General features: G+C 39.9%; 1 protein-coding gene across 1 annotated transcript; it reads right to left on the minus strand.

Annotated features, from left to right (window-relative positions):
• Positions 1-2,867: 2,867 nt before the first annotated feature.
• NIPA1 (NIPA magnesium transporter 1) lies at positions 2,868-18,278 on the minus strand. The gene is made up of 5 exons (XM_039725697.1): positions 18,087-18,278; positions 14,901-14,948; positions 10,818-10,908; positions 9,411-9,571; positions 2,868-8,140 (listed from the first exon to the last, which is right to left on the minus strand). The coding sequence occupies exons 1-5, from the start codon at positions 18,244-18,246 to the stop codon at positions 7,629-7,631; spliced, it is 972 nt and encodes a 323-aa protein (XP_039581631.1). The 5' UTR covers positions 18,247-18,278; the 3' UTR covers positions 2,868-7,628.
• Positions 18,279-18,528: the final 250 nt, after the last annotated feature.

Genomic DNA, 18,528 nt, shown 5'->3' on the forward strand with positions numbered 1-18,528 from the left:
CACAAGGAGTATTTGAAAGTCATAACATCAGGCTCAGAGGGTGCTTTGGTTTCTTCATGACTATCTCTGAGTATGCTTTACACAGCTGCCTTGTAACATCAAGTCTGAACAACCAACCAAAATATATCTGTGGTATCTCCATGTGGAAGATGCGGCTTTTTAAACTCAAGACAGTTTTATCACATCCCTTAGTGACAGCAGTTCCTATTTTTTAAGTCTTCTCAGGATTTGTGTTGACATTATCCCAGTCTGCAGCTGCTTCATTTTTGCAACACCTGGAAAGACCTGGAAACAAAACCAGTCTTGGCTTTCCCTTGCAGCATACCCATGACAAAGCCACTCCTCCTATCACATTACCTGTTGTGTTATATCTCATTAAAAATGGTCCCTCACTCTGACACAAAAATTACATTTCTACACCACCCAAAGCACATGGATAAATGTTAGGCCTATTTTATTCTCTAAGGCAACATTCCATTCCCCAGTATAAAACTAATCTAGTATTCCTGACGTGAACTAACTTTGCACTTACTAAATAGTATTATATGTGTGTATATATAAAAATATACTTTAAGATAAAAAAGCTGCTAAGCAACTTACAGTAATTACCTACATACTGACACAGTAAGACACTGGCTTTTCTGGGTTTTACCAAAAGATATCAAAACTGTGAAGTTTTTGAAAAAGTTAACAGCTGGTGAAAATGGTTTCTCAAATGGATTAAAAGATTAAAACCTGTGCCACCTAACCAGTACAGTATAAACAGAAGCAACTAAGTACTAAGCTAGGTTCAAAGCTTAAAGGAGCCAAAGAACTTCGTCTGCTTGTAATCATGCCAAATGCTGATAATGTATTTGTGTACATATTTCTGAGTTAACAGTAATGTCTGAAGCAAGTCAATTTAGTCTTCCCCTTCCTCTGCTCTCCTCCCTTCAAAAACACCTCTCAACCAAGGTAAAACAAGAATGAAAAAATATCTGAAAATATTAACTCTAATATTGACGTCTAAGCAGTTTAGATGCTTGTGGAACTTCAGTTCTGTTAATCCCCTCTCTTGTGTTTTTCAGCTGCTAGTTCTACTTAACATACATGCAACTGTTCAAAGTACAAATTCAATGCTTTCCATTTGGCACAAAATTTGGCACATTAAATATTTATTTCAAAGCCAGGGTTTGTGCTCAGTAACTTGGAAAATACTCAAACTATCTCAGAGTAATTTACAACAGCACAGTATTTCAGGCATGTTTGCTGAGTATCTGGCAAGAACCCCAAGCATGAGAATGGTGGTAACCTGCCTAATTTAACCCCTTCTCACAGGGCAATTCAGATGCACAAACCCTCCTTGTGCCCAAGGAATTTCATGACAGTGGTCAATGTATGTCCTTTTGTGTGGCTATGGACAGGATTTTTTAGGGTTTAGTATCTATGTGTACAAATATTTTGAAAAATGTAAAAGGGCAAAGAGCAGAAATACACCTGTACAACCTCAGGAAGCTTTAACAGGGTCTCTGGTGAGAGACATACTTCCCTGCTGTGTTTTGTGAAGACATCTGAGCAGAACAAACAAACCATGTCTGTAAGTCTACTTGTGCAACATCTACAGTGTCACAAGGAACTTAGGGGACTCTGCTTAAAATCTAAATTTGTAGAACAAACCTCACAAAAATCAACAGGAATTTTTTTTTTCTTTTGACACAATGAGATTTTTGTCTTTAATGCTCTTCCAATATGAACTGCATTGCTGAGATAAATATATTAACTGTGTTGCTGAGATAAATATACTTAGGATTGATTATGTCCCAGACTTTCAACAACACCAGTGGTGTAAATGGCTCATTTGCCTTTACCACAATGCTGCTGCCTTAGAGGCCTAGCTCCTGGCATGCACAAGACAAGGACAGCTGAATTTTCTTGCTAACAACATACAGACTCCTTATCCTACCTACTTAAAAATCAGAGATGCTGCATGCAGAAGTGAAAGCCTTTCAAGGTTTCTGGTCTATCTTTGTACATTGCAGTAATATCATAAATACCTTTAAAACTAAAATTGTAATAAAAAATTCATACCCATCTTTTCCACTGCATACATTTAATATTATTGAGGAGCTAGTTTCCTTGTTTAAAGATAACTTTGAATTTTGACTGTCAATAATATCAATGCATCCCCTAAAACAGAAATGCACAGAATGCAGCAGTTCTTAATCATAAATCCCACCACTAAAAAAAACCCAACCAACCAAAATCTAAGAAACACACAGAGAAAGAGAGAGACACTCAAAGTTATGAATTTGTCAGTACCTGATATGAGGGGCTAGGAATTTCAGATGAAGAATGAGATGGGCAGTCACTGTAATTTCCCAAGAATTCTTTCTACACAGAGCTATTATGACAGAGAGTAAATGAGACTGGTGACACAGACTTCTTTACAGCTGTTACCACTTGATACACACCCAACTGCAGAGCAGTAGATCTTGGAACAGAAGCTCTAGCAAGTAACCAATGTACAGCAGTGCAGGAACAGAGCACATGTTAACCCTGAATACACAGTTTGAAGTGACTCAAGCCCCAGCAAACATTTCTGCCAGAGAAGTCTTCATTCTACCTGTGAGCAAACTTCAGTCCAGTGAAGACATTAAGACTGCAGCCTGCTGGTAGATATGGGTATAGGGCAACTGAGCCCTTTGTAGGCTGACTGATCTGTACCCAGGCAAGAATCTGCAATTCTGATTAAAAGAAAAGCTGCTATTGTGAGAAAAGGTAATGGAAATAGTTTAGGCTTATGAACTGGAATTAGCCTGTAAAGCAGTGTGTGGCAAACTTCATTTCCCCCCGATCCCAACTGCTAAAAACAAGTCACTAAACAAGCATTGAGCTAGAAATAAATCATTTATTTTAAAACAATACAGGTTAATAAATAGATTAATTATCAGAAAACTTAATAAATAGCCTTTTATAATTTACACAAGGCAAATACAACATGCCTATAACTATTTTTTAAAAAGCAAAGAGAGTAAGCTTGACTTGTAAGCCATTAACAAATCTATATATACATTATTTGGAAGCTAATAAAATAAACCATTTTTATGTAATCTGTAGTAACTATATTGCAAGAGCATTGAAGCAACCAAACCTGACATTGTATTTTTGTTGCCAACTACCTTTTCCCTATATCCCATTATAACTACTTTTTACATTCCAGGGGAAAAAAAAAAAAAAAAAGAAAAAAAAGAAAAAAATAGAAAGTTCCACTGTTAAAAAAAATTGATTTAAAAATACCCTTTTTGTGTAATCTTTTCCTCTATAGAGCAACTGTCTGGGGAGGGATGTGGACATGGAAGGACCCAACACAACCACAAAGAAACCCCAGACTTATTTGCAGCTTTTAAAAAGATATTTCTTAATCTGTAACCTTTCAACATTGCTGTCTGATACACTTGGGCACTAGTAATGATAACTGTTGACAACATTGGTGCTTAACACAGTACACATTAAAAATCTGCATTCTGTAAGCCCACAGATAGCACCAAAGAATTATTACAAAGAAAACAGGTAACAGATAAACATTTCATAATGCTTGATTTAACAGTAAAACTTCAGCAGTTACACCATCTCAAGACAACCAGGGAATATCTGTAGAATCCTTGATGTTTTATATTTGTGAAACAGGAATGTGAGGGGGGGTACAATGTGCAATTTCCCATTTAAAGCACCCCCTAATTATTAACTCCAAATTTCTTCAAATACAAACCCTGTATTTTTTAAAAATAAAATGAAAGCTAAACCTCACTTTCTAGTGTGTCAACAACTTAATCCAGTGTTTCAATTTTTCAGTGCTAGTTACTTCAGAAAAATACATAAGTTCCAATAAAATCAATATTATTAATAGGAAGCCTCACTTGTCAAAGTGTGATATGACAGGTTCTTATTAATGTTAGTTGCAGCTCACTAATAAATAGGCTCTATTTACACATACAGAGTCCTGGAAAGTCAATACAGCAGATAACTTGTTTAGATATTTTTCTTTTTTTACAGAAGTACTTGAAGTGTAACAAATGTGGTTTTTTGGTTGTATCAAAAAGGTTTCTATTCTCCTACTGAACATTTGAGGGATTTTTGTGTTTGACACCTAATAGAGATCGTGACTGACAAATGCAAATCCTCCATACACTGAAGGGATAATGATCAAAGAGCAATCCTCAAGTGAGTACCAAGTAAATATGTTTGACAAGTATAACAGAAGTCAGACATTCGGAGTGAAATGCCTTTCCTGTGGATTTGGACGTAATTCAAACGCATTCCACCACTGTAATGAATCCACTTTTTCTATGTGTAGCCTTTCCCACTTCCACTTTGGAATCAGAACTGAAGTCATCTGGCTTGCAGCTATCAATGCATATAACACAATGAGAATGTGAAAAGGGCAGACCCATGAGGGAAGCCAGAGCTCAGGAGACAACTATGCACATTTGCTCCCTGAGATGATGGCACTCGGATATCTGTCTTATTCAAAGTGCTTACTTGTCAAAGGGATGGAAAAAAAAGAGGGAACAGCTAAAATTCAACTTCAACAGTGCCTCCTTTTAAATCAGAAAAGCAATGGGACTAAAAAAGGTAGGACACCTGGAAAGAGGAGGGCGTGGGATGGAGGGGGAAAGAATCATATCAACAGTGACAACAGAAAATGCTAATACATTTCTAAAGTTAGAACTGAACCAGATCCAGGTACAGCAGAACTTGAAAGAACACTGCTACACACTGAACAAAGTAGCAAAAATAAAGCTTTCAGTTACTTAGCATTCAAGAAGTAAAAGGCTGCAGATACAAATGATGTGCAAGGCCACGAGATTTTCTTCCACCTTATGTGCTGGCTTTTGGCGTCTTTGTTTTAAACATCAGGATTAATTAGACATTTCTAAAAAGCTCATCAGAGATGAGGAGCAGCTGGGGAGAAGAGAAGAAAACTGTGCTGATATTTGTCAGTGTTTACAATGGTCAGAGGACCACAGAACACAGTTGCTACTTTATTCTTCCTCTGCATAGTGAGCACTTAACCAAGTAAACTTTGTGTGGTGCAGAAAATGTCAAGGTTTAGACAGGGCAATCAAGTTATTCTGAATCCAACATTTACTAATAATTTGCATATGTATCTAACATACTAGGACAGGCACTTTATAAATAATTAAGAATTAACTTTAAGACCAACCAAGACAAACAAATATGGCCAAAGAAGGAGTAAGATGGGTCCACAATAATTTCCATTTTGACCTACAGATTTTCAGAGAAGTCTTCAGAGATTAAAGGCTAATAGAAAACCAACATAGAATTATGAACTCTGAAGCTGAATTTTGAAAAGACAACTTGACTGCTTCAGAAAACAGGTAACATTGTTTTAAAAAGTAAGTTAGTACAGGTCTCATAACCTATGTGCAATTCCAGGTTCAATCAAAAAAAAAAAAGGGGGGGAACTAATATGACAAAATATGAATGTTTGCTGAGAACCAAGATACCATCTTCCAATCAATAATGGACAGAGGCTAGTTTAACCAGATTTCATAGCCCAATTACCCTCATCTACAATTCTCAGACTTTCTAAAAATCTTGCACAATATTTGAAAATCCATGAAGACGCTCTTTTCTCTGCTGGAGCTACTCTATTTCATTAAGGTACCCAGTTACTGTGTGTTGGCCTGTAACAATGCACATTTCTGCCAAATCAGAGCCATTCGCTGCAATATGGAATTTTAAAACAACCTTGCAAATAACATAGTAGGGCTCTTACTCCCTCAGAACAATCCCTTCAGAACACTAAATCTTTTGGATTCACTTTTGGAATTATTGCTGCCATTCGTAGGGCTTACAGCATTCATTTTAAATGAAGATGAAGGCTTAGTTTTAAGGAAACCTCAATTCAGATCAACAAAAAACACCACAAGAGCAGACACTATTACTCCCCACTAATCAACATCCATGGTACTGTCAGGCAGCTACAAAGTTACATTCATGATTTCTTAATAAAATGTTGTGAATTTTCTCAAATACTCTCTTGTAATCACATTGGGATTTTCTGTTTTCTCAGGAGATAGATGTTCTGATCTAGAGATATTGTGTTCCACTGCACTCTTCCATTTTTGTACTTAGATGGAAACAAATATTCATTGCATTTCAAGCTTTCAACTTTTTGACCCATGATGTTTTTGCTACCAGATATAAGTAAAACATGAAATTAACTATTTCATTCTTTAACATGTCAATATTCTCTAAATGTCATCCTCATCGTAGCTTAAGCTGTCTGTATTACTTGTCAAATTAAACTGACGTGTTCACACAAGTCTATGAATTACTGATCTGAATGTATGTCCCTGTCAGTTACCTTAAATCCAGCTCTCTGAATGCTTTAGTCTTTTCAGTCTTTAACCTCCTTCTCCCATGTTACAACATCAGACCATCTTTTTTTGAGCTATGAGAAATCCCATGCTCTAATCTCTCTTAAATTTCTTTCTTTTTGTGGTCCCTATTTATTATCTGTTTCACAAAATGGTCTCCTGCATTTAGTCACTAAACTAAAAAAAAGTATGCGGGACTGATTACAACACTCCTTTTCCCATTAGGACTATGAATTTTTCAGAAGCTGTCAAGGTATCCAGGGATTTCAGTTCAGGTTTGTAAATTCTTCCAAAAACATATGGTCCTTCTGGATGCTTTATGTGTTTAGAATTTGAAAATATTCCAATACTGTAGACAGTGAAATTGAATTATTAAACTGGTATAGGCCATCTGAAACAAATACATTCAAAATTATGCAGTATATTTTGATTGCAAAGGCACTGAAACAATGCTGAGCTGCTTACAAATATGCCACCATGTAGGCAGTGAGCCTGTGCATAATTTCCACATCCTTCACAGTCTTTCTACCTGCTCCCAATTAGAACTCTCAGATGAATGCAGTATGTCTTAATGTATGTAAGTTACAAAAAAAAAATGCATACCTGGACACTACCATGAGCTGATAAGTAATTAGTGAGAGATATTTAAAGGTCCACTGCTCTGTACAGAGAACTCAATTTAAAACTCCCGTGTCTTCACTGCATGGCAGACAAAATTGCCATGACAGTCACTACAAAGAACAAATCTACAGTCCATGATCCAACCAACATTTGTCTGAGAATTCACAGCCTTGACAGTGAAGACATTGCTATACTGAGATTCACAAACCGTTCCACTTACTTTTCCCCCCTTATTTAAAGGTATACATCACTTATGATGAAAGGTATCAGATTGAGTGCATTAGAAACTGATGTCCTCTGCCCACAGAAATGGTACCTCAGAAGTCACAATACAAGCTTTCACACAGGTCTGCTGGAATATTCACAGAGCTCTTCTGATGGACTACCTTTTACAGTGAGGAAATACATCAGTCTCTCTGCTGACTCAATTAGTAGTTCCAATTAAGGTAATTTATTGTGTGGACTGGGTTACATGGACATCCTTTGAAACTGGATGGAGGTCTCCAGTTCATTTCACATAGGCCACCAAATTGTCAGAGGGTAGTTACCAACCTGAAATAGTGACCTAGAAATGAACAGCTCTGCATCCTTCCCTGAGCCATCCAGTTTCCCCTCAAAAATATTTTAATCTGTCTTCATGTTAGGTTTGTTTAAATCTCCAATATTGAAGTTGAATTCTTTGAAGACTTGTATAAGAACAATTCCAATAGACACTGTGGTGAATCCACAAGCCATGCCCAAAAAATCTACAACTCCTACATTACTCCATTCCCTGAAAAGGATGGCTGAAGCCAGCAGGACTAGGGTGGTAAACACAACATAGTAGATGGCACCAAACACAGAGGAGTCAAAACACTCCAGTGCCTTATTGATGTATCTGAACTGAATGATAATGCTACATCCTAATACTGCCAGAAGTACCAGACAGAGGTACAGAGCCCTTTGACTTGATGGGTTATTGTGAAAGATATCTTGAGCAGCCAGCCCAATGCCTTTTGTGCTGGGAACAGTGAAACTGCCCAACAGAGAGCAAATACTGATGTAAACCATAATATTAGTAGGTCCATGAGCTGGAGCTATCCAGAAGATAAGCAGGAGAAGCATTAGCAGCACTATGCAGAGATAACCCACGAAAACTGGAAAACAAAAAGAAAACAAGAAAATATCAACATAAGAATTTTTGGCCTTCTAAAGATTTTAGCAGCCAAATCATGTCCTAACAGTGACTTTCAGGTATACATCACAATTATGATTTGCTATTGAAGATAGACCCAAATCACTGAGCTTCCAGAAATGTTGGCATCAACAACTGATGATTATGTCATGTTCTTGGGGAAAAACAAATAACCATGCAGAAAATTACACACTGTGGCACATTTGAAATGGCTTTTTAAAATTTTATTCTCTTTTCCACTAGGACTATACTCCTTAAAGTCTCCTGTGACAGACAGAAGGATAATACCTCATTCATACACAGTTCATTAAGGCACAGTGTGTGGATCCAGCAAAGAGCTTAAACATAAAGTTAGATCCCCCTAAGGTGAGAACATGAGTAGGGACCATTAGAGCAAACATGAGGCCATATTATTTACATTATACAATCAGTACACATATAAGATTAGGGAAAAACATTTCATGCTTTAGAGTTTTTAAAAAATGCATAGCCAATGCACTTTGTTCAGATTTAAATGGTAAACTGAAACCAAGGTATTTGTTTTCTTTTCATTGTTTGCAGACTTTTTGAATAGCTGATGTTATTAGGTTTGAGTTTCTCTCACTTCAAGCAAATACAAGAAAAACAATAGTTGGCAGCTTAGCGCTTAAGCAAGAGAAATAAAAATGGGCCTGGAACATATTAGTACCAGGATGTGTCCTCCAGCAGCTGGTGAGAAAGAACAGGCATTTCAGCATATGTCTCAACAGCCTATTTCTACATACCTTTATTGTGCAAATAAATCTGGGAACATAACTGGTATTTAGTATAAACTTTTAATTAAAAAAACATGATGAAATAAAGGAAAGAAGAAAGACAGTATTTTTTTGTTTTGTATAAAACAAATTGAGGTCCTAGATTTATACTTTTCATCTCTAAATAGCAAGATACAGTCTTTCATAATGTTACGAAATTACAAGTTCAACTGGCCATTGTTCTGAGCCTGCTGTTCAGGATAATGTTTTCAAAAGTATCCATGTTTTCCTTTCTGCACACTTGTCCCAATAAGTATGGCAAGTTCTAAGAGCACAGCATAGTTTTCTTACACAAAACCTGTACTGATTCGCCTCTGTCACATCATGATTTCTTTATAAGTCAATTTCTCTACCTGGTAGAAGTGATAAGCCTCTTCCTCAAGGGTGCTCCTGCTCAACCGCAGAAAATCATTATGAATTAATGAAAAAACAAACTACCTGGATTTGTAAGCTTCTCTTCAAGCTCAGCCTGAGTCGTTACACTCTCGGACTTTGGGGAATGGATAATGAGAACAACAGACCCAGCACAGCTCAGCAAACATCCCAGCTTGCCAAGAATGTTCAGTTTCTCTTTCAGTAGGTAAGAAGCTAAGATAGACCTTTGAAAAGAGGAAGAAAAACAGAAGTTTGACTACATCCTGTTAATAATGTTCTAACAGTGCTGTGCCATACGAATTTCCCTTTCAAAGGAATATTATCAAACGTTGATGAATTCTCAAAATGTATTTCTGACTTATCTGAGGAAAGATTCATCCATTTGCAGTTTTACTCCATCCTTGACATCTCACCTTAGGAAAAAAACCCCAAAAAACCCCAACAAAACAAGATATAAACCCCAACAAAACTCCTAGCCACAACACCCCAAAAAACAAAACTACATCCCCCCCTCACCCATCCCCCGCAAAAAACCAAAACCCCACAAACCAGACATCTGACCCCTGAGGCAAACATCTACCCATTACAAATTTGGTGAGCTGTCACAAAGCCCCATTTTATGCTAAGCAGTCATGAGATATAAGTGACCTTTGGTTTCAAAGTTCCCAGGGCTGGGCTCAGATATGTAGCTGACCACAGTGAGCAAAAATATGTGGCCTAGGATAAAATAATAGGTGGTACTTAGAGCACCATCAGTGTGCTTCATAGTGACAGAACTAAAGAAAGACATGAAGCAATGCCATCTACACTCTGAAGCAGATGCAGTCACAATTCAGCAGGCAACAGAAAAATCTCAAAGCAATGCAGAGCTTTCTTTTCAAAGAGTTGTGCTTTTTCACTGCAGTAGTTCCACAACTGTAATTCACCTATTCACAAAACATTAGTTACATATTAAACTCCTTAAACTCACTGCCTTTTCTGTGCCTCCCATAAACATAACCTCTAAGAGGCTGGGGGTATGCATGTGCAAGGAACTCCCTTGAGTTTTCCTCCTTGGAAAGAGGCCAGATCCAATGACATGAAATCAGCATCAATAAACACACGTGGGCTGTGGATAGCTGGATAGAGAAAGACTGTGAGACAAAAGGAAAGATCTACATAGTAAGGGAACTGTGAACAAGAGAATAGGCAGAAAAGTCTAGAAAATCACAGAAAAGAGAGAAAAAAAATGTTTGTCTGTTTCAAATCATGAGAGCTAAAAGCAGAAGATACTCAGGAAAACCCTTCCTCACCACTGCCTTCCCCCAGCCATGCTTTCCTGGGGAAAACAGGAATAGGTGACATTGTAACACATCATGAACAGCCATAAACCTGACAATTCTCAGTGGACCTCCAGTGAGAAGGAGTCCATCTGACATTTTATGAAGTAGTAATGACATCCAGATAAGAACAAGAAAAGCAAACTCTTACCCAAATGGAACGCCAAGTGCTCCCAAGGGCGTCACTAGCACAGTTGGGACTGCAGTGTAGGCCAAGAAATTCCCTATTTGACCCAGTGCCACTGTCAAGAGAACCAGAAATAAGCCTTGAAACCCCTCTGTAAAAATAAGTAATCAAAACTTGCCCAATACCGTTTGGGAAAGACTGACCTAACTGGAAAACAGATGTTACAATTTGCTCAGTTCTGTTAATTTTGCACATAAACAAAATGGCTGGAAATTTTCTGTAATTTTTTATTTGTTAATACAGGGTTTATATCTGCCACACAGGAGTATCCAGGTGGGCACAATAAATAATCTCATTTGTAACTTCTCTTAGTTAAATATAAATAAGACTATAAATTAGAAACACTTATGGATTATACTCTTAGTATTACACTCAAATATTGGTATGAGGAGGGGTAAAAGTATATATAATCCCTGGTTTCATCTTTAGAATGTGCATTCACCTAAAGCAAATGTACTTGATTATAGTTCCTAACAGTAGTGTTAGTTTTTGGGGGGAAAATAAAGACAGTGCTAAGGAATCTACTACTGAAACACAAAGCACATGCATAAGGGCTCTTCAATATACATGAACTTTTCATAACACTATGTAACATCCAAAGTCATTCCTGACAACTGTAAAAAGAACATGCTTGACAAGACATAGTAACAGCCTCAACCTTATTTTTCTTTCCTCCAGTAAAACCAAATTCCAAGATATACCACAGTATTGCACATCACAGCTGTGATAACAGTTCATGTGTTCAAGTTTTCAGTTAAAAAATAAAAGCTGGATGGTTTTGCAAGTGCTGGCAAGTTTATAATAGGTCAACATACTTGCATACTTACAGGGTCTGTGGTAACTGGCAAGAAGCTTGAGACTGAACACAAATTACATACAGCTCCAATTTCCAGTTGCTGTTAAAAGCCATTATCAGCATTTAAAAACATTTCAAGAATCCAAGATGTCTTTATGCTCAGGTTGGCACTGCCCTCAACTATCAAATATCATTACTATCATCCAATTTTTTACATCTGCAAAGCGCTCTGCAAACATTAATTAATTTACCAATTTAGCTCACATTATCAGTAGAGCTGAAGACCTGTGTAACCTACAGGAAATATTAAGGAGACAAACTAACTTGCAAAAGTGCAGAGTGTGAAAAAATTATACTAATTAAATTCACTGAGGCTTCCTCTATGTGCAGGAGTGAGACAGAGAAATTGATGGGCAGCATTTCCAAGGCACAAGAAACATGGTGGTCTCCCTGTCCCTGGGAACTGAGTAACTCAGTTATCAGCCTCAGGCTGTTTGGAGATCTATGTAGCAGCTCTGGCATTATCTTCAAGGCATCTGAAGGCATTGGGGCAGATCTTGGATGGAGAATGGCACACAGCTGGCACTCTGCACTTCTGCAGATTACATAAATTTCCAAATGACTCGGACAAAAGGTTGCTTTTTCTGGAGGTCGGGTGTCTTAACTTTCTCTTGGAAGAACTCTCAACAGACGGCACCAACATTAATCCATAAAGTAGGTCTCTGAAGCTTCAGTCCAATGGAACATATTGTAAGGCAACAGAACTTACTGGAGATTTTCCATATCACCATGTAGTAGTAACCAGTAGTAGTAACAGTCCCTTACCATCACAAATGACAGACCAGGACTAGTTAACACCAATTAAAAAAAAAAAAAATCTCAGTGATTGTTACCGTCTACCTGACATTGAGAATATTTGCTGCCAACCTATCCAGTCCTCTCTGAACAGAAATTCCTCATCAGATATATCAGTGCTGTAAGTCAAGACATGATTTCAGTTCTTGAAGGCACACCAAGCTTTTAATATGATAAACAAGTACCAGTACCCTCAAAGTTACTGCACCACAAAACCTGATGCACACTGGCATGTCACCATTAGCAGGAGACCAGGAGTAGACCTGTACAGCAAAAGATATCTATTCTGGGGGGGGATATATTCTAGATATCTGTTCCAGGGGGCTTATTTCAGACAAACTTCAGCCTGCTCCCACTAACCTAAAGTCTATTTGCAGCTCACATGCATCAAGTACATTAAGTATGCTCCCAGAATTCATCTTCCAACCTAGTTTTATTTTAAAGACCAGGTCAGGAGCCCCAGCTCCACTATGAAATGTGAAATACAGCTAAATCTGTGGTGACAAACAGGAGATGCACTTCACAAGTGTACTCCCCATCTGTAATACAACACTAATGTCAGATGTTTTGCTATAAGAACCAGTCACATCTCTGCTGCCATCAAAATCTGCACTGAAACTAATTAATTAGCCAATTAATTAGTTTAATGCTCATTGAAATACCTGTACACATGCTGCAATCACTCTTTTGACTACAGAGTAAGGAAAAGTCCCTTAGCAGAATGTGCAGCCCTTCCTCTGAAGTCTTCAGTAATCCAGTGGATCCCAGGGCCCCCAAATGGTTGGGCAGCATTATGTTGAGTCAGCATGCCAACACAGAAACACTTATTCACCATGTGAACAAATACCATGAGAACAAGTTGATAGAATTTATGTGGTTTTTGTTAGTCATCCAAACTCCAAATTCTCTGCTTGAGAAAATGATGTCAGCTGTTATCATTTCACCCAGATAACTGGGGGTACTGCTAATCCCACAAGTAACACCTTTCCCCAGTGACACCTTTCTCTGCATCCCATAGGTGCCCACCCAGCCCTTGCTATTGCTGCTTGTGACTGTGCTGCCATTCTGAGTCTGTAATATGCACAAGCAACTCTTCTTGCTCAGCTCCTCGGTAAAGCTACTGAGGTTTTGTTTTGAAATACCTGCATCTAGCTACTGGAAAAAATCCAACTGATACCATTCCCTTCAGCTGTTTTGCCTTCATTCAATTCAGTCAGCTCTTTTAAGCATGAAATTGTTTTCTCTGATTCACCAAGATAAGTTCTGTAATAAAACCTCCCTTTTTTAACTCCTTCTGCTTACAGATTATAGATGGGAGCCTCAGGAGTGACAAACAATGACTGATGCACAGATTTACTCTTACTTAGGCAGTAGTGATCCTGTCAGGGGAGGAAGCTGTCAAAGAACTACTTAAACTCAGGTTAAATCAGCTGAGGACTTTTCTTCTGAAGCTCTGTTGGCTTCTACACTTGCTGTGAACTTTGTCCTTCAATGGGATCTATTTGTTTTCATTTCTTTTGCATAGCTTTAAGACAACAAAACCAAAAATCAGAGACTTACCTTGCTGCCACAAAACCAGGGGCACAACTGGACTCATATACTTCTCAGAAACAGCATCAGAATTTTCCAAATAATTCACAAAAGGCTGGATTAGAATCTAAAAGTGGGGTGTGATTCTAAGTTTGTGGGTAGAACTAGGGCTCATGTTAGAGGAGAAAGCTAGTTGCCCACCATGCTCCAGATTCACATCAGAGAATGAACTTGGTGTGAGCAGAATTACAAAGATATTAAAGGTAAAATTACACTGATCTCATATCAGCACCAGAGAAGGCTTTGCATTAATCTTGCAAATTAAAAGCAAAAGCAATTAATCTTGCAGATTAAAAGCAAAACTGAAACTTTATCTGTTGAACAAGAAACCAAAAGAATTTTGTTTTGGTTTAGTTTTTTTTTAATTGAGCCTGGTTAAATGCTTTCTGATTTAAAACATAACATGTGCTCAATGAGCCCTTTTGTGCACAGCAACAATTTTTAATTCAGCTTTGACTTTTATTAAAAACTGAGCTGGCCAGTGCAATACAGAGACACAAACCATGCAGGAACCCAGAGGCAGAGCAGTGTGTGGCTGCCAAGGGCTGCAAGCACCAAATGGTTTGGAAATGTGGAAAGATGTCTGACTCATGTTTGTCCCAGCTCCTTTGCCTCTGCAAACACCACCAGGCATGGTAGCCATGGTAAGTTTACTAAAAGTGGAATATTTCTAGGGATGGAAATTTCATTACAAGGAAGTGTGAGATTAAAGATGAAAACCCAGACCTCCTGATGTCTCCTATTACCATCTAAGCAAAGCTCTCCTAAAAAAAAAAAACAAACCCAAAACTTTTTAAGATACTTACTTGCAATAGTGCCCGACCACCATACTATATCAGTTAAGTATGAAGTACCTGGAAGTACAGGAAAATGTATTAGAAAAATATGAAATCACAATATCGGAACTATGAAACAACAGTCTCAGTTATTAAAGACCTTAATCTTAAATCTATTCTTCAAGGCAAATGAATCTGAGATTAAAAAAAAAAAAAAAAGAACCATTTTGGATTTTGCTTATGCTTCTAAGTAAGAGCATCTTAACACAATACGTTAGTCAGAAGTTCTGGTTTCCAGTTTGAAGTACCACCTATGTGACACTAATACAGTATTGTGTAGAAAAGCATCCAAAATATCACCAAATGCTTCTGAGGGTGACATTTAAACATACAAATTAGAACCACTTCTAGGAGAACTGTAAACCTATGGAAACCGAACATGAATTGGCTCAGTTAGTTGCTAATACAACCTCAGTGAAATTGTATCGGAAAAATTGCAGCTGAGAAATTATTTCTGCAGTTTTTGCCCACAAGTTTGGCAGGACCACGGTGTTGCCCGATCCTCCTCCATTTAAGCATTGGAAAGGGCTACAGCTGAAGCCTCTGAATTCCTAAATAGTTCACTGTTTCAGTGAGGAGCAAAATCTCTGCATTGTCCTTAGTGCCCCCTGAACTGAAGGGTGATTATTTTCACTGGCAGATTATAAGCTCTTGCCTTGGGATGTGCCCAGGTGGAGCCTGTGCACCACAGAAGTTCTGCTTCTGCAGAACATCAAGGCTCATGACCACTTCCTAAACTAAAGCATGGCCTTCTCTGAGCACAGCCTTGGCATTAAGTTGTGCTCCTGTGTTTTGCTCCTCTTTCTAGCAATACAGCTCTGCATTCATTTGGGAAGATGCCCCTTAAAAGCTGCTGGAGTAGTAGGCAATATTGTACCTACTCTGAAATCCCAAATGGAAGAAAAACAGTCATCACTAACTCTGGAGACACATAAAGTATTAAGCACTTGGAAATCACACTATACAATTGAAAAGAGATGAAATATGACTAATGAAAATGGCCAGCTTTAGAGTGGGCGTAGTAATTTTTTAGACTTTTGTTATTGCATAGAAAATAAAAACACTGTTGCGGGCAGAAATTATAGAAAATATTGACTCAAGTAAGGTAACTTTGCAAAATATTTGTCAGCCACTGCTGTTTCTAACTAGACAAGGATTGCTAATTACATCAATACTATATTATTGATTCAAGAGAGAAGACAGAAGAGACTTGAAGTGCCTCCTTGTTAATTATACAACACCTGCTGAAGACAATGGAAAGAAGGCATCATTTGACACTGGCCATCTCAGACTCACAGCTCCAACTGCTGGATTCAAGGCAGATCCCTACTGTTTCATACCATGAAACAGAGAGAAACCTGGGGTGTTTTCCTGGGTGTCTCCTCACTGAGCATGCCAATAGAAAGAACTACAACATGCTCAGCAAGATGCACAAACACCAGAAATATCTTCAAAACAGGAAGTTTTACAGCTGCTAGCACTGAGAAAACAGGAACATGCTCATCACTCACTTAACCCAGTGCTCCACTGAAAGCTCTTCAGGAATAAGCACACTCTAAATGGAAACTTCCTCCTGCTGCCCTGGGATGCAAAACTATTTTTCTCTTGTGTTTTCTCATTGTTTCCCTTACAAAAAAAAAAAAAAGGTTTGTATTTATGATGCAAACGTGATCTCTCTGTGGACAATCAAAATGGGTTACAGCCATCTTGGAGGGAAAGGGAGACTATGCTTGCAAAACAAAAGTTTGTCTGATGCCTTTAGATGTAAGGTCATTGCAGAAAAAGCAAAACAAAACTTTTTAGATCAGGCTGCCAGGTTGTAGTAACATAGTTCCAAGCTTGCTTTGCTCCACTGCATTCATCCTGAACATGCTAGATGCAGCAGGAAATGAAAATGAAAATACAAATATATATATTTGTATGTGTGCATATATGTACATATTTACACACATGCAACGTATACAGAGAAAATACCTCATCCTGGAACTAAAAAGGATTTTTCACAAAAAAGAGTTCCTAGAACTTATGGACACATGCTCCAACACAGACTCCATCACCAACAAAAACAAATGGCTTTTGACCACAGTAATACAATTCAAAGGCATGATGCAACCTGTGTTTACAGTCTTCCCCTTACATAAAAGCCTGATACTAAAAGCAAATAAATAAATGTTTTAAAATTGCATTTTCCTATGTTCAAAGCATGAAGATGCAACTAGCAAATACTGTTCAGGTACATCCTTTGGGGAGCTCAAATTTCAAAATAAAATTCAAAATATGTTCACACTTGTGAATTTACAGCTTTGTTTTGGCTAAACTGTCTAGACAGCACAGACAGTTCCTGAATATGTTCATCTCAGGAAATAATAATGAGGCATGGGATTTCAATATGAAAAATATAAGAAATAAATTGTTTTATGTTATTGATCTGTCTCTTCTCAAAAAGTGGAAACCACCACATGACTGATACAACTTGCATGCGTCTGTGGAACTGCCGGAATAAACAAGCAACAAGATGTGCCGATGCTGTTCATGGCAAGAAACTATCCAAGCCACAGAAACTGGTGCTAAAGTCGCACAAGTTCATGAAAAAGAAGAAGCTGTGTGCGGAGAGGAGCAGACAACGCTCAATCCCCCGGCGCTGTCACAGGGCGCCGGACCAGCGCTCTGGCCGTACCCCAGGGAGCTGCTGCCGATGCGCAGCTATCACCGCCCGCTGCCCTCCGCCGCCGGCACATCCCGACTGACCCCACCTGCCGCCGCTCCGCCCGCTCATCGCCTCCCTGCGCCTCGGTCCAGCCACGGACCGCTGATGTCCAACACGCTTAAGGCGACAGACGCCGGGAAGGTGTCCCGCACACCAGGCGACACGGCCAGCCCCCGACACAGGCTCTGACACGGCCCGGGGTGCCCGTCCCCCCGGCCCCGCGGGGTCCCTCGGCAGCCCTGCTCCTCCTGCCCTGGGCTCCGGGCCGGCCGCCGCCGCAGCGCGGGGAAGGGCTGCGGGCGGGGCGGGGAGCGGCCCCGCGGGCGGCCGGGGGCACCGGGGCCCCTCACACCTGGGAGGTGACCGGGGGGTCGCGGGGTGCGGAGGGCGGCCGGGAAGCGCCGGGAGGGGCGCTCCCACCCGCGGCCACCGCAGCGCCGGGCCCCTACCTCTCCCGCGGGCCCGCACGATCCCCTTCTTCTGCAGGACGAAGGTGGAGCCGTTCACCAGGCTGGAGACCACGGCCACGCTCAAGCCCAGCGACACGGCGGCGGGGCCGGGGCTCTGCGCTGCCCCCTCGCCCGCTGCCGCACCGCCCGCCATCCGCATGGCCCCGCCGAGAGCTGCAGGCGCGGCGGCTGCCCGGGTCATGGCCGCGGCCCGGGCCGGCCCTGCCGGGGCTCCGCACACCGGGCAGGAGCTCCGAGCCGCCAGCGTTCACGGGCGGGGGCTGCGGAGACCGGGGGGAGGTGGAGAAAGGGGCACAGGGATGGGGAAGGCGAGGAGGATGCTAGCAGGGCGAAAGGATGCGGAAGGACAGTGATGCGAGAAGAGGTGCAGAGGGATGTTGTGCAGGACGGGCGAGTCCCGCCCGGCCAGAGTTTCTGGTGT

The sequence above is a fragment of the Passer montanus genome, unplaced genomic scaffold, assembly GCF_014805655.1.
Source record: "Passer montanus isolate IOZ18808 unplaced genomic scaffold, ASM1480565v1 scaffold56, whole genome shotgun sequence".
In the NCBI taxonomy this organism is placed as follows: Eukaryota; Metazoa; Chordata; class Aves; order Passeriformes; family Passeridae; genus Passer; species Passer montanus.